Here is a 17579-nt window from a genome sequence, read left to right on the forward strand (position 1 = left end):
CTGAGGAATCTCATTAGCATCTGGCATGGAATGTTTATGTTAAGGAGGGCACATAAGCAAGCATGGCACAATCATATGGTCACATGTAGGCAAGGTGGTAGCGTGTGCCCGGGCCGGAGGCTGATCTCCTCCTACAGAGACATGAGGCATTGAAAGATTTCTAATTGCAGAGGCCGTTTCCTGAGCCTTAATGGAAACACTTGGCAGCACATCAAGTGCTCATTACTTATTTAACACCATTGTGTATAAGGGCTTTTTTGCCTTTTTTTGGCTGGGGGAAGGAGTGATTACAGCTCAAATGAAAATCAAAATGGCATTAAATGAGTAGTAGAGGTTAATGTCGCCAAATACTCGTTGTGCTCATTAACTGCAGGGAATACATAAGTCACTTCTCAAACAATGCCATGTCTTTGTTTTTATTTAAAACATATATATATTGTGTGTGTGTATATATATATATATATATATATATATATATATATATATATATATATATATATATATATATATATATATATATATATATATATATATATATATATAATGACACCAACGTCTCTATAGCAGATAAAATATTCCTTCCTATATCTTAGAGGGGTATTAAAAGTTAGAGGGGTATTAAAAGCCTGTAGGAGCTTCATGGTCATGGGTCAGCCCATTGCATCAGAAGGAGGTTTGTCTTCCATTCATCGATCTCTTGTTTAAAAAGAGTTACATTATTTGTTCTAATGAATGAGCTCCTGCTTCAGATTTCCATTTGAACCAATGTCACTAAATGTCACAGTTCACTTGGAGAAACAGACACCACTGTGGCAAAGAAAAGAGCCACAATGCTGTAGAATCAGCAGCCATGTTTTCATCCATGTTGGTGAATTGCCCAGTGATTGTGTTACCAATAAACAGCATAGGTATTATAACCATAGAACACATTTATATATATATATATATATATATATATATATATATATATATATATATATATATATATATATATATATATATATATAGATATATATATAGATATATATATATAGATATATATATATATATATTAGACAGTATCTGACTTTTCCAAAGCACTCTAGACAAATCTCTCCGGCAAAAAACTTGTGTAATTAAAAAGTGTCTAATGAAATGTACATATATAAATAGATACAGTATGAACACTAAATTATTGTAGCCTTAGTGGTGTTTTCAGATGTTACCTGGAGATTGGAGACCTGGAGGTTTGCAAGCGTGTGTCATTGAACTCCAGTGTCTATTTTTAACATTCCCAATCTGGAATGCAGCCCTTTAGCATTAAATAAGTGTGTCAAGTGTCATTATGCGGCCACTTGAGAGATGTGGATTGGAAGAGATGTGATTGATTCCTTTTATTGCAGCTGGGCAGCTGGCTGGAAACTCTTCGGTGGAGATGTATCGGCAAGTGCTCTTGGCTGGCTGTCGCTGCGTGGAACTGGATTGCTGGAAGGGACGGACCGCCGAGGAAGAGCCGGTCATTACCCATGGATTCACCATGACAACAGAAATATCATTTAAGGTATATAAGAGACTGGGATTGGTAAACTCCATAACCTGCTTTGTTTTCCTCTCCCAAGGTTTCCAGAGACATCATTTCCTACATACTATGGGAGCTTTCAAGGCTTTCTGCAAACAGCCACTCATTCGACATGATCTGAAAATCTCAATATCATAAATACTGACAGCTCAAAGTCATTCTTGCAATGAGAATAACGAATTTTGTACAGTCTTAAAAATACTCATTTACACCAAGGGTTTTCCTATTCCCTTATATTTCTCATTATACATAAATAGACAGTATCCATATAGCACTGCGTCCAAATAAAAAAAAAAATCTATAACATCCATTTTTTATTTATTTTTTAATTCTTTATTTTGATTTTTCCAGAAAAAAATAAATAAATAAACGTTTAGAACCACATACAAGTTTAGTACCTTCCTATCTCTACTCAGAAATTGACTTCATATATATAGATAGGAACAGATGTATATTCCTCATTCGAAGGAGATACCCTTATAAGTATTTTAGAGAAAAAAAAAAAATCATTTTGGATGATAAGCCTTTCTAGTGCAATAAAAGCACAAACTTCGAGGAGCCTACTCAGGCCTTACCAGACTTTGAGTATCATAGGTTTGACTGGTCTCACAGTCCCTGGATTAATTATTTACTTCATTTAATCACTTCATATTCCTATAAGATTTGTGTTAAAAATCAATAGCACTTACAATGGCAGCAGTTGGTTTGAAGACTCCCAAAAGACAACCTTAACGAAGGCGGCCCTTCAGTTTATTATGTGGCCTTTAAATTTCCTCAACTCAATTGGCTTCGACAAACATTTTCAGAAGACTTTTGTTTGTAGAGAAGCTTTGTTACTTCAAGCGATTGAAAACAAAGATCTTTGTTCATGGCCAATTTACTGCTAGAAATTACAGTTATTAATACAAGAATCCTATTGGGAAATATTGCCGCTCCTGATTACGCCACTCTCTAATTATCTGTGAAATGATGATCAGCCTCAGCCAACAAACATAAGCAACACATCATATGTAGGTGACATTTTAGCGGATCCCGCATTAAACAGATTAGAAATGACAAGTATTATGATTAATCATTTATACAAAATGCTAAACTTTCCTCATAAAGACTTGGACAGGAAGATCAGTTGATGATGCAGGACTGACAGATTGATTTTCTGCTTGTTGTCTTTAAAAATAGCAACTGTGATGCTTCTGATAAATAATTATAATTCTGATCCTCACATCTATATATGCACATTTTTACTGGAAAAATAAGGGATACTAATCAACAATAGAAAGAGATTTAATTTAGTTAACAATTAACTTTCTACATATGTTAGAGTTGAGTTTCCATGGATAGTGGAACATTAGCAGATCTAGCTTGTTCCTTTAATGGATGGTTCACCTTTGAATTAACTTTTAGTATGATGTAGAGAGGGATAGTCTGAGACAATCTGCAATTGGTCTTCATTTTTTATTATTTCTTGTTTTTGAGTTACCGTATATATTTGAGTATAAGCCGAGTTTTTCAGCACCCAAAATGTGCTAAAAACGACGAACTCGGCTTATACTCGAGTCAATGACGCGAATGGCTACGCTTTGACAGAACACACGCTCCTGTGTGCGCACTGCTAGGGAAAAACTCGCCTCTATGGGCATTCACAGAAGGGGGCAAAAGGGGGCCGTTGCCCCCCCCTGGAAAAGTTCAGTCACTTGTTTTGCCAGGGCGCCAGCTGCCACACACCATTCACTTCCTACCCGGCCCACATCTCCACGGCACCTCTCGCTCACTCACAGTGCCTTCATCATGTGACGTCATCAGAGGCAGCATGGCGATGGGCGTAGTTCCTCCTACTGCAGCCTCCCCACCTCTGCAGTCCTGTGGTGCCTTCGGAGACTCAGGCTAGAGGCGAGCTGTGGCTAAGTGCGCAGGCTGGTGTTCTGGGCCAGTGATAGGGGGCAGGCTTCTGGAGATCCAGATGCTCCAACGCAAAGGCAGGTTTATCCCTCTGCTCGCATGTGGAGTGGGCTGAGCCTGTGGGGGAGCGTGCCTGTGAGGTATTTAGATCTTTATTCAGCAGCTCTCCAGTTTGCAATTTCAGCCATCTGGTTGCTAAGGTCCAGGTTCCCCTAGTAACCATTGATTTGTATAAAATACTGGAATATGTATAGGAGAAGCCTGAATAAAACGATGACAAATAAAAATAAATGTGTTGCCTTAAAGAGCATTTGTTTTTTTAGATGGGGGTCAGTGACACCCTCCAATTTGAAAGCTGGAAGGAGCCAGAAGGCAAATAATTCAAAAACTATAAAAAAATAAAACATTTGCTTAGAATTAGCCATTTTATAACATACTAAAAGTTAAAGGGGACCCCTCATCCAAAAAAATTATTCCAAATCCTATTTTATCATGTTAGTCAAGCGAAATGTACTTTAATTACACTGTACAAATTATTTGAATCTTGTTTCCTTCAGTCTGGGAATTCATAATTATAGCAAGCAGGCATAATTATGGGGACACTGTTATTAAGGCAAGCCTTGCATCATCTCAGGACCTTGTTTGTGCACCAGAATGGGGGACCTGATGTCCATCCCCATGTCCTGGCTACACAATTAAATGGATAAGAGAACTGGGGAATGTAAAGAGAGCAGTGACATCTAGGAAGTGCTGAATGGAAAGTGAAAGTAATTGCTTGCCCTGCCTCTATGCCTAAGGCATAGAGGAGGGGCAGACAATATTTGATTGACAGCTGAGATTTTTAAATGAGTTTACAACAGCTATGAATGCTTTAATAAAAAAAAGAATTTGGATTTCATGTTAAATTTGAAAAGGACTTTTATTATACAGCTTTTTATGTCAGCTTTTTATAAAGGTGACAGGTCCACTTTAAAGGTGAGCCACCCTTTTAAGTTGAAGGATGCAAGAGATGAGCCCCAGTAATATAAGGCCGAATCAGAGGAAGCAAACCCTGCAGCTGCAGGGGGGCCCAGGAGGTATAGTGGGCCAATGAAGCCCAAATAATGAGTGATTTCAACTTATATTGGTTGAACAGTACAATCTCTGGATATGTTGGGGCCCTAAAATTAATGTAGGACCCAGTAACATCTAATTCCTCCACTGGGCTGAATAATGTAGCATTTTGCTGACTATGTACCTGCTGTGAATTAAGTTGGAATAAAAACCTATGCTTTTACATTTTCTCAACGACAGTGAGTGTCCGGGGGTAACATCTGCAGACAGATTTGTGATTTTACATGTTGGTATGTTGACACCAATGGGGCTGTTGGAGTCATTAGAGGTGACTCTTGTCACAAAGACTGAGATATTATTGCTGATTGCACGCAAGCCTATCATTGTGGATGCATTTATAATTGGACTTCCTAAACCAATTCTATTATAAAGTGATTGGGCAGGACACACCATCGTGTTTGTATGGAGACCGGGTGAAGCTCCTCAAAAACAAGTGGCGATGATAAATGCATTTTGTAGTTACGCATTTGAACGAAATCTTATCTTTTACTTTTACTGAGCAGTAACTAGCTTTGGCACGGACCCCATTATTCTCCATTATTCATTATTGTCATCTATATGTCCCAGATCTGGCATCATCAAATAGGCTTGTGTCATCCTATAAGAAGTGGTCTCTGCCAACTCGCAGTTGCAAATGTTTCTGGAGGAGAAACAATCCAATGAAAATTCAGTATTTGTTTCCCTAAACAGGCCATAAAATGTAATTTCTTTGTTTCCCTTCAGGAAGTTATAGAAGCGATCGCTGAATGTGCGTTTAAGACCTCGCCGTACCCGGTGGTTCTGTCTTTCGAAAATCACGTTGATTCGTAAGTAACTGAAATGTCTCTCCGTTGTTTTGAAGCTCATGATAAGAAATGGATGTGTGCTGGTTCTGCACTTCCCCAGTTATTCGAAAGATATCGTATAACAAACAGAAGCTTTTACCTTCTAGCAGCCTGATGGTCAAAATGGCTCAATTTAGCCTTAATTGCTATCACAGTTGCCATTGCTTTTCAGAACTGGTATTTGCCATGATCCTTTCTGATTGTGAAGAAAACGGAACTGGGCCACCAAATGGTGTTGTGGTGCAGAATGATATTTTCCGTGCAATATTAGTTAGTCTGTAGCATCACAATCCCATGATCAAATGGACTTTTATGTGTTTGGCCTGTTTCATTTCACCCCCTACTAGATGCACAGGTTAGGGGTTAGGCATCTTACAAATTAAAACTGTGTAGCAATTGTAGTTGGTATTCTTTTCTCTACCCTAAAACCCTCCCGATATATGTGACCTTGTCCCTTTAACGTTGTGGCCCTGTACTGGCCAGAGGGCAGATGCCACAGAATTTCATTGAGGTGCGACTGCAAAGAGCTGCCCATGAGCAACCGGCAAAGTGAAATGTCAGCGTGAGTAAAATCATAACAAGCGGCAAATTAGCAATTAGCATTTTCTTTTCTTCTCTTCATTTGATGGTTGCCATGGGTAACTAGACCTGGAGCAATCTTTGCAACTGTTATTTTCCACTCTTAGTAGTGGTCAGGCTATTCATGATTATGATCATATGGAGAGATTTCCTACAATGTTTTATAGGCACTGGTGCCAATGCAGGAGCTTGATTCTCCCTGTATAGCTGCAGATTGAGAAACCTGTAAATCTTATAACAGAGATAAGAAACCAGCAAAGCTGTAATAGATTTCTCTGGGACATTGTGTTATTTAGCTACTTACTACATTTTACACACTAATGCTCTTGCAAAGTCCCTCAGGGGATCCACTTACTAAATTCTGAGTCACCCAGTGTCAAACGGTCCCTTTATTCCAGAAACTAAGAATAGATTTTTTTTTCTCAGTTTTTAATTTAAAGCGTGAATAGTCAGTCAGCTGACAAAATAATCTGTGAGAAGCAGTGACCTTTATCTGCATGCTGCGTGGCTGCGCAATGTTGGCCCAAACTCCTAATGATTTTTATATCTGTCGGCTACTTCACTTTCCTTAAAAGCCCTTAATTTCACTTGCATATCATTGTAACCCTATTTTGGTTACTGTCTGTTTAAATAGCAATTAACCCTTTGCAATCCAGGGCCCTAAATCCTCTCTAGTTTATGAAAAGATACTGGGAACAGGGATTTATAGCGCAGTGCCTCCACCGAGTGGCCAGTGAGGAGCACACCTCAGGGGGTTTCCACTAGGAAAAATAAAACACGCAGCCAATCGAATGGCTTTCCCTTCCTGTAACCGGGCTGGATGATGTCACAGACCGAAAAACAGGGGAAGGACTTGTCTGATCCCCTACATTATTATAGAGTGCAATTATTTTATTCCAAGTGAAGTACAGCCAAATCATATTTAGTAGCGGTATCTGCTCTTCTCAAGTCCAGCAATTTGCTTGTAGTATTGGGTAGAGTGCACAATATTCTTATTACTAAGCCTCATGTACGTTACAATTCTCTTTTTGCTTATAAAGTGATCTGTGTGACGACACTTCTGTTGACCGGAAACCAGGTCAAACAAAGTCAGAACCCAAGTACTCAGAATCAATCATGAAATCAACTCATATAATGGAAGCACAGGTCTGGCATCTCCTATTGGCCGGCAATTTTTAGACCCAATAAATCCTTTAACAGGGCTGAAATAAGTTGCAAGGCTAGAAAAACTGCCACTATTTCTTTTTGTGTATTAAACTCTCAATAAACAGTTATTTCAAAAAAAAGAAAAACTGCCACTAGAAAAAATGGATCTTATCTTTCAGCATCAGTTCACTTCGTTTCTTTTTAGTATGGCCATGTGATGTTCTTTAAGTTAAAATGCTCACATATACCTACCTGTAGTAGGTTTTCATTGGTTGCCCTTTAACTCTCATGGTTATCATGGCAGAAAACATCAGAAACCTGTCAGTTTTAAACCATTTTACAACTATGTTGTATTCTAAATCATCATTATTAGTATTTTGTGAAGCACCCGCCTACTCTGGACTTTGGTGCTCAGACTGGGGGTTGGGAGCATTCAAGGAAATGTATTGTCACAAATGTTAGAATATTTCCTATTCCCCCATATAGAAAAGGAAGCAATACAGCTCACACTGAATCACATGGAGGAACATGGTATGGACATTTCTGCTGGAAATTGTAAATCTAAGACAGTTGATGGATTTTCACTTATAGAGAAGATAATTTCCCAGGGCACGGCTGGCTCCCTGTCTGTGAAAGGCATAAGAAGAGATATAATAAGATGATGAACACTCGTAATACTTGATTCCCAGTTATTCTTTACATACAGTATATCACACACAAATCATCAAGGCTCACAGACTAGATCAGCAGACGGTTATCATTTCCGCTCCTGGATAATCACATCCACATCTGACTTTTCTACACACTTTTATTGTCCTTCATTTATACAGTGCAGTAGATTTCTGAGTGTTTCTCATCACTCAGATCAGTCCCTGCCCCAGGGGGACTTCCAATGCAAGTTCTTTATGACATCCGCACAGGACACTACGGTCAATTCCATGAGGAGCCAATAAACCCATCTTTATGTACATAAAAGAAAACCATAAAAGTGCAGTAAAGTACAACCATAATAAAACATATAAATTCCTTTCAGATATTGGCCTGGCCAGACGTGTGCTCAGAACCCAGAGCTCAGAAGTTAATGTTGGCTAATGATTGTACTTTGCTGGAGGGTCTTCTGATCATGTTTTCAACCCATCTTGCAAAACATACAATTACTTTTCTTCTGTGCCATTGCCCTTATGCTCTGGAAGCTATTATTCTTCATTCAGATGACTATTGCATTGTTCAGTGAATGCGCCTTCATCTGCTTTTATGAGGCTGTGGCCCTGGAGTCTTTGCTTTGCTATGAACATTGCCACCAATTAATTTTCACTTCCTACCATTCTTCTGAACCCACTGCCAAATAATTCCCTTGTATCTCTCATTTAATTACTTACATTTCCAATCTAGCCAATTATTTTCTGTGCCCATCCTTTGCTAAACTTAAAAACACCTTTGTTTTCTCTCCGCTCCAAACCTTTTCAGACTTGTATACTTTTCTGACACTTTCAGTCTTAGGCTTTCAAGTGTTTCTCTGTATTCCATCTCAGTTGAAGAACTCTCTAGGACCAGTCGGAGTGATCATTCAAATTGAAGTTTCTAACTGAACAGAGTCAGATCTCTTGCTAGACATACAGAAAGCCCACAGATATCATTTGAAGATGGAAGGATTTACCTAAACAATAAAAACTTGTTTTTCGCAGTCCTTGTTTTTGTACCTGTTAAAACGACATTATAAACTGGAAGCCATTTAGCGCCACTTTAGTGCCTTCTCATATTGTATCCTAATACATTGAAAATTCAAATTTCTGTTTTATGATTCTGTCACATGTGCCTCAATAGTATTAAAGGAGTTAAATTATATTCGGAAAACATTATGGTCTTCGCCCATCTGTCGTATTCTTCCCATTGGGCAAAACCTTCTGTTCAGCAATAAGACTTTAGCAGAGAGCTGCCTTGGAAAACTAGGTTACATCCCTTCATTCCGTGACACTTGGGACTCTTCTCTCATGTCATTTCCATCATTTGTTTCGGCAGGACACCACAATAACTACAAGGCTTGAATAAGTTCCTCTGTGTTGCTGTACAATTAATCTCTTCCATCTGTAATCTCCCAGGAAGCCATTTTTACAGCTACTGATAGTAAGCTCTTCCCTAGAGGGTTTTGTCAAATCTACTTTCCGCAGCTGCTTCCCACAGCTGCATACGGTCAGGAGGTTGTTTAGAAGGCCGACGCATGCCTCCTTGACCCTGAGCCAGTCCCTGTCAGTTTTTATATTGGACGTACACACTCTGCCAGATGAACCGGCATTGGGATGAATATGAATAACACGACAAGCAGATTTGTCAGCATGTTGCTCCATTACTCCTGTAGCTTTCAATGAATACTATAAAAATGCTGTGGGAGTGCAGCAAGAGTAGTATAGCCACTAGCTTCAATGATGATGATTCTTACACCCACTAGTTCTTTAGATCACTGCTGTCCAACTGGCGCCTTCCCCCCCCCCATGTGGCCCCCCACATGAAAGTCAGCCTGCTGTAATGTCTTACCTTGTGTAAGCTTTAAAAGGTATCAGTACTGAGATTAACTGGCCTCTGCATTGTTTACACCTCAAATTCAGACTGTAAACTCCTGTATTGTTCACACCCCTAAAGCGCTGTACTGTTCACATCTCAGACCCAAAGTGCCCACATTGTTCACCTGTTCACACCTCACTGTTTGTAGCAGAGTATGAAAGGTCTCCTGCTCTATTCTGCCTGTCTTATGTTTTCTGTGTGTGTCATACTCTGTCTTCCCTACACTCCCTGTGTGTGTCATTCTCTACTTGCCCTATGCTCCCTGTGTGTGCCATCTCTGCCTGCCCTATGCCTCTCGTGAGTGCCATACTCTACTTGCTCTATGCTCCCTGTCTGTGCCATACTTTGCTTGCCCTATGCTGTACCCTGTGGGACATAAGTCTGGTAAGGTTTGTTCTGGGGGTTTGTTAGCATTTGGAAATTATTGTTAGGGTCCCTAAGGTGTTTACTCCTGTACTGGGGGGGAGGGTGCAGTGTTATCCACCAGAGAGGAGGCGGCATATGGATTTAAGGGTATGTTTATGGTATATTAAGGGTATGACTTACACTTTTCACAAATTAGTGATATCCATGTAGTGAGCACCAACCCTTTGGTTTTTTGTTGTGTTACCACCATTAATGTGAACATGGTCTTAAAGGAAAAGGAAAGGCTAAAATTAAGTATGCTTTATTAGAAAGGTCTATATTAATACACCAGTAAACCCTCAAAGTAATGCTACTCTGAGTCCTCAAAAAGGAACACTGCATTTCTTTCCTTCTATTGTGTACACATGGGCTTCTGTATCAGGCTTCCTGTTTTCAGCTTAAACCTCCAGGGCACGGCCTTGAGCATGCTCAGTTTGCTCCTCTCTCCCCCTCCCTGCTGTAATCTGAGCCCAGAGCTATGAGCAAGCAGAGAAAAACTCAGGCAGGAAGTGATGTCACAGCAAGCCAATATGGTAGCTGCTATCCTAAAGCACTTCTACAGCTGTGTACTCTAGTATGGTAAAGCATTCTGCAGAATAAATATAGTGTTATAGCTTGCACTATTGTGGCTAATCTATTGGCAATAAACTGCTTAAGTAGCTTTCCTTCTTCTTTAAAAGATCTTGAGATAACATGGGTGTGGTTTTAAAAGGGGGAGTGGTGAACACTGGCTTCCATTATCGGCCCTACACCACATAGGCCAGAAACATTCTAGCCCTCTGTACCACATAAGTTGGACAGCACTGCTTTAGATCAACTCTATTACATAATCAGTAACCATTGAAATAACCAGAAATAACACTGTTTTTCAGGTATCTATTTAGCCTTCAAAAATATACCCTCATAAAGTCTGAAGAAGAGATCAAATAATTGACTTAACCACTATGGCCATTTTGTTTTTGAGTTTACTGGTGGAAATGCAACATACGTGATGGAAAGAGTGAGCTTGGAAGCCAACACTATGTGTATAGAAGCATATGGTGTGATTTGGAGAGTGGTAGAACACTAATTAGAACACTCGCTCAGATGATGGAACTCACATAAAGCAAAGTGGTCGAAAGCTAATGGAATTGAATATATATCCTCCATATGGTTGAAACATTAAATTGTATCCTTTCTATTTTTGAATCCAACCAGTTGCCCTTAAAGGTAAACTATACCCCTCAAACAATTTAGGTCTGTATAAAAATATATTGCATAAAACAGCTCATGTGTAAAACCCTGCTTCATGTAAATAGACCATTTGTCATAATAATATACTTTTTTTAGTAGCAATCCTAAATAGAAAATTGCCATTTTAAAACATAAGGGCCGCCCCTTGGGATCGTACAATTCATGGAACAATCTATACATTCTTTAATATGCCACTTAATTTGATATAGACTAAATCTATTGCTCAATTATTGATTTTGGGGGTATATTTTTCCTTTAAACTGTTGTTAAAGGGGAACTGTTGCGAAAATGAAAATTAAATATAAGCTTTGTCATACTAAAATTAGAAACTTTCTAAATGCAATCAATTAAATAATCTGCATTGTTTCTGAAATAATCAAGTTTATGTTCACTATCCCTCTCTCAGCATCTGTCTTTTTATTCTCTCTTCATGCAGCAGTTGGGTGTCAGATATTCATTGATAGTTAGATTCAATATATCTTATAGTGGGGCTCCCTTTCCTAGTTTTAGAGCTCACTCAAACATTTGATTCTAGTACAAACAAAATCTAACAAAATAACTGCCTTTTGCACAAATCCTGCATGTAGAGAGACATGATGTCTGGTGATTTTAATAGTGTGAGCTCTAATACATCTTCTAGGCAAAAGGAACCCCCCTATAAGATATATTAGATTTAACTGTCAATGAGTATCTGACACCCAACTGCTGCATGAAGAGAGAATGAAGAGAAACAGATGCTGAGAGAGGGATAGCGAAGATAAACTTGATTATTTCAGAAACTGTACAGAATTTTTAATACATTGTATTTAGAAAGTTTCTTATTTCAGTATACTGAAGCTTATATTAAATTTTCATTTACGCAATAGTTCCCATTTAAACTGTAACCAAAGACTGTGATGGGAATTGCGCAGTTCAAACACAGCTGGCAGAACACAAGCTTGTATCCTAGATATAATGTCTTGAATGTAGTTCGTTGGCTTCTTATGTGGAACTGTGGATGTAGTATGCAAGCTGCCATTATTATTATTCAGGATGTTGCTACTGAAGCCACCAAAAACCCATAACAGAGGCCAACAAATAGAGCTGCCAACTCTCCACCTCCTGTCAAAAAGCACTTCAACAAGAGATGTTAGAGTGTCCCCAGGGTGCAGAACATTTCTGGATTAAGGGCAAATTAATACTTTGCTAATACAAAAAAAGCACTTCAACAAGAGACGTTAGAGTGTCCCCAGGGTGCAGAACATTTCTGGATTAAGGGCAAATTAATACTTTGCTAATACAAACATTACAGGAAAGAAATGTAGTTGTGAATAAAATTTGGTCTACTGAGGTCTTGCAGATGAAAAATGACATTCACAGTCATCTCCACAGATTCACCCAGTTCTTTTAGTTTTTCACACAGCCTCATTATAATAATTAAAGAGGTACGGGTATTTGCCGCACAACATGCCTTGCTACAACCCACCCTACTAAGACGTTCCTTCTGGGTGCATCCTGGGTGCTAGCAATTCCTTTTCCCATGGTGATGCCTCAGCTGCTCAGCTAGCATACCTACTCCTATCTTTCTTACCCACTAAGGTGAGCTCCACAAAACTTGTCCAAACACTTATAGGCCTACCCAAATAGTGCTAGAAAAGTGTCTCTCACCTTGGAGATGGATATCCTCAGGGCCAAAGCATCAACAAATACTCCAAACACCATCCATATTGTCTTGGGCCAACTATTCATTCCTTTATAGACTTGCAGGACATTCCATCCTAAATGTCAATGAAGGACCACTTCCTTCCAGAACCTTACATAATAGGACTTCCTGCACTATATTGCCATCTAGTTATTTGAAAATATATCAACCATTATAAAGTACATTATATTTTAACTCCTCCTATACTAAACTTTAGCATAGCACAATTCCCATTGCTAACCATAACCACACACATTTTCAGTCTCTTGTATGGCACAGGCACTTTGTACCTTGGGTTCTGTACACTTTCAATCATCTTAATAGTCACTGCTTTAAAAGTTTTGCAAAACACTCTGATCTAACACCATTTGTTCTGTTTTTCTGCTTCAGACCAAAACAACAGGCAAAGATGGCAGAATACTGCAAGCAAATATTTGGAGATGGACTTCTGACAGATGTACTAGAAAAGAACCCAGTAAGAGAATTCAAGTTATTTGTTTATTTTTTTTTTTCAAATAAGATTTTTAAAAATGGTATTTCTTGTATTAAGGAAGCAATAGATTCACTGGAGGAGGGGACCTCACAAAGCCTTAATGAGTCTGATGCTGAATATGCAGAGCACTTTTAGGCTTGGTTAAAACTGAGAAATCCAGAGAAAAGCATACAAGCTGATAAAGGACTGTAAGATCTATGAGGGAAACTGTTGTCCAAATTGTTGAGAACTAACAACCAATAATTATATATATATTGAAGCAACTGTAAGAAAAAAATGAGAAAGACTGTTAGTAAAAGAAGGGAAAAAGTGGATTCTTTAGAATAGTTTTCCCAGGTATGACCACTTTGTACAAATACATGTTTTGTATCAGTAGATCTTTCCAGATGATAAAATGTCAGAGGACATTGCTGCTTCTTTATATGTCTCTGAAACTTCCAGTGAAACTTGCTTTAACTTTCCAGCACAAAGTGATAAGGGAACATTAAATTACAACATTTTCTTACTTTATTCTACTGATGATGCCTTTTTATTTGTAGACACTGGCACTATCCTACAATGACTAATTCCATAAATATTTCAAAATCTTTTTAAAGCCCATGGAAGATCCAAACAATGAATCTTATGCTGACATCCTTTGTTTTTCTTCTCTCCTTCCAGCTTGAATCTGGAGTCGCCCTTCCAAGCCCTATGGATTTAAAATATAAAATCCTCATAAAAAATAAAAAAAAGTCTCACAAGTCGTCAGACAGAAGTGGGAAAAAGAAGCTGACGGAGCAAGCGTCCAACACCTGCAGTGACACCTCTAGCGTCTTTGAGCCGTCATCTCCTGGAGCCGGTGAGAATATAATAGACCCTCTCTGGCTCATGTACTGAACCTTGGCTTGGACCTCAGTCCACTGAAACACATGATTCCTAAGCTTCCTCATTTGTCTCCTCTCTAAAGAGCCCAACAACCATTGTGAGGCTGTGTTATAGCTTCTGTATATAACACAGTTTCTTCAATTACCCCAGAGTCATGACGCATTTAACTCACAAATCCAAGTGGCTTCATCTGTATCACTCTATTACTTTAACTTCCCCCATAGATGTGTTATATCAGATAACACAAATGCTGCTTTGGATTCATTTATTTGTACTGAAATGCCTGTGCCATTTACACACTTAGTTTTATTCTGATCTCACTTACCTAATGTTTGTGTTTCTGCAGACGTTACACGGCTGCTCTCTTCTCTATGAGTTAATTGCATCGTTATTCACATTACGCAGAATCTCTTCGGTCAATTTCTATTTGCTGTGACAAATAACAAAGAAAAAAATATCATTAAAACGAATTCTTGCATTGACACATGAGAATATTGACCTTGTCATGTCCCCAGAGCTGCAGGTTAAGGTTAGACGTGTCATATTTCGGCTAAAATGTTCACCTGATGATTTACCTGTTACATAGGAAGAGGCAGTATTTTGATATTAATGAATGATTACAATGTGCTTCCATCATACGTCCCTGCAGGCTGCAAATAGATTCGAATGACCTTTAAAGGGGAAATAAGAACTTTCTCCCTATCTTATTCCGCTCTGCAATGAGCTGGAACATGTTGCAAAATTCCATAATTTTCTTTCTCAATAGACTTTACTGTTACTTTCCTTGTATGAGGGTGTCTGCTTCTTCCCATCCCTTTAGACTGAGAGCAGGGCCTTATAGTCAGGAGCCGGGTGTATTGGCAGTTGCTGTATATTGGTTTATGTCAGCAGTTGTGCAAAGGAATAGTACAGATGAGACATAGATGAGCTGTGCCACTGGATGTGCTATATATCATCTGGCATGACAAATGGGAGAATTTATTGACATTGCTTTACAAATAGAAAACTAAATACAAATGTTGCCTTAAGGGAATGTCTTATCCCTTATCTTATTTTACTTTCCATCCAAGCAACTGAAAGGATAACAATCATGTCCGTATTAAAAGTTGCCTTCTGTTGCAGGACAGATAATGTAAGCGAGTGAAGGTGTGGCTTGGGGTGTTATAATAGAAGTGGTGATTCAATGGTTAAATGAAATATCTTGGGTTCCATTGGGTCTATAAGAAGGATGATGACCAAAGTCTTCTCTTAAAGCTATTTGGCATCTTTCTATAAATTGGCGAGTGGCAGCAGACACCTATGGATCAATCATTGTTGCTTATAGACTGAGACTCCGTGCCTGGTGCTGCCCGAGGAATGAACCATTGAAAATAATGGCAGTTGCCTGCCTGTCAGCAATCATAATGGACGGGCCAACCATCTGGATCCACTGGCATCAGCCAGACATGGTACAAAAGTTGCTGGCTACATGAGATGGGACCACTTGGCTACTTAGTTGCCTGTATGTGTCATACTTAGGGAAAATATCAACTACTTGTGTATTATTTACCTGTCATTGATACTAGAGAATAGAATAACGTTTAGGCTTTCATTGTAGGATAATAGGGGACTAAAAAGATACTTAAAGTATCAAGGCCACACTGTTTGTTAGAAACAAAACCTCGGATTTGGAAAAATGACTTTCCTGATCAATGATAATGTACTAATATAATAACTGAAAAGAGTTTATTGCTCTTTGATATATTGACTTTCCAGAATTGGGATATTTTTTGGATTTGACATTTTCCATTCTTTATAGGATAGGGTTATAAGAACATGATGTTAAATGTACAGTGTTGTATTTATTTTCCTCAAGACTTATATGTACCAGCCGTGCATGGATGATGTATTGGGTGTTATAGTGATGACCCTCATAATTACCAGAGCAGAAAACGTTGAAGCAAAGCTTAACCAGGCGGCAATTTAACCTTTAATAAGGTTCCTAAAGCCATGATACAGACCACTGAGTCCAAGGGCCAATATTATAGAGAGATGTCTTGTCATGCCTCAAGCTGAGGCTCGGAAGAACAACAAATAAGCAGTTTAGGGTTCTTCATATAACATTTTCCCCAATTGTTTCTTTACTTTCAGACTAGATGTAGCAGTACCCTTGGCAACCCTGGCTAAATGTACCCCTATTCCTACACCTCCTTCTTTGTTTTCCCAAAAAAAAATGTATCTCTTTATCTAGATTGTTCCCTTTCTCTTTCAACTTTGGCCACAGTCCTCCCCCTTTTCCTCGTGCCATACACTGTCCCTCTACTTCAGAATCATGTTCTGTATATGAAGAAGGGGCACCAGGCTGCTCTTGCCATTTGCACTATATGTAGAGAGGGTACAACTCCATTTGGTTGCAGATTTACTCCCAATAGGAAAAGCAATCCCAGCTGCTGTGTGAGTGTTTTTTCTAGTTCAGTTACTGGCACCCACTTCCAGAGAGGTGGCAGCTCTAGGATTCCCTAGTGACAACAGGCTCACGATTCAGTGGAAGAGGCAGAATGGACATAATGGGGCTCAATTATATTTATATTGGGCAAATTTGCCCATAGGCAGTTATCCATGGCAACCAATCGATGATTAGTTTTTTAAAGCCAGCTGCAAGTAGAACAATGAATGTAACACTTTGATTGGTTGTCATGGGTTACTGCCCATGGGCAGATTTGCCCAGTCTTGATAAATGGCCCCCAATGAAACTTGGCACAACCATACAGAAGTTTTATGGAGCTTGTTTGTTCCTTTAACCATTTACGATTGTTTTCACGGTACCTCCCTTGATGCTGTGTTCTTAAATGACCCTTTTTGCTTTTGTGAAGGATAATTCTACCTGAAAGAGCTGAAATCTCCCAACAGCTTCTAAATACACAATCCTAAATATCAGTTGGTCTCTTTATGGAGGCAGAAGCTTTTCTTGTCATTCATAAAGACTTTTGGACCTTTTTTTTAAAAAAAAACTTCTTTGAGGAAATGAGCAGTGTAGTAGCTAGATGTTACTGTGGCAGGTAAAGGGTTACACTTCTAGAAAAACATCGGAGAAGATCATAATGTACTGTAAGGAAATGTGTCTTTTACTGATGTGAAATAACTCAATCTCAGATGGTTAATAATGACTTTTAAGGGGATGTTGCTAATTACCAATCTCACATCCATTAGTAAAACATATGACATGTTGTAATTCTGCTTAATGAC

General features: G+C 38.8%; 1 protein-coding gene across 3 annotated transcripts in view; it reads left to right on the plus strand.

Annotated features, from left to right (window-relative positions):
- The window catches only part of plcb1.S (phospholipase C beta 1 S homeolog), a 305516-nt gene that overhangs the window by 222386 nt on the left and 65551 nt on the right, over nucleotides 1-17579 (plus strand). For all 3 annotated transcript variants that reach the window (XM_041564337.1, XM_041564338.1, XM_041564339.1), the window contains exons 11-14: nucleotides 1383-1540; nucleotides 5294-5376; nucleotides 13388-13472; nucleotides 14151-14328. In XM_041564337.1, coding sequence (XP_041420271.1) covers nucleotides 1383-1540; nucleotides 5294-5376; nucleotides 13388-13472; nucleotides 14151-14328 — 504 coding nt within the window. The remainder of the gene's footprint in view (nucleotides 1-1382; nucleotides 1541-5293; nucleotides 5377-13387; nucleotides 13473-14150; nucleotides 14329-17579) is intronic.

The sequence above is a fragment of the Xenopus laevis genome, chromosome 5S (genome assembly GCF_017654675.1).
Source record: "Xenopus laevis strain J_2021 chromosome 5S, Xenopus_laevis_v10.1, whole genome shotgun sequence".
NCBI classification, from domain to species: domain Eukaryota; kingdom Metazoa; phylum Chordata; class Amphibia; order Anura; family Pipidae; genus Xenopus; species Xenopus laevis.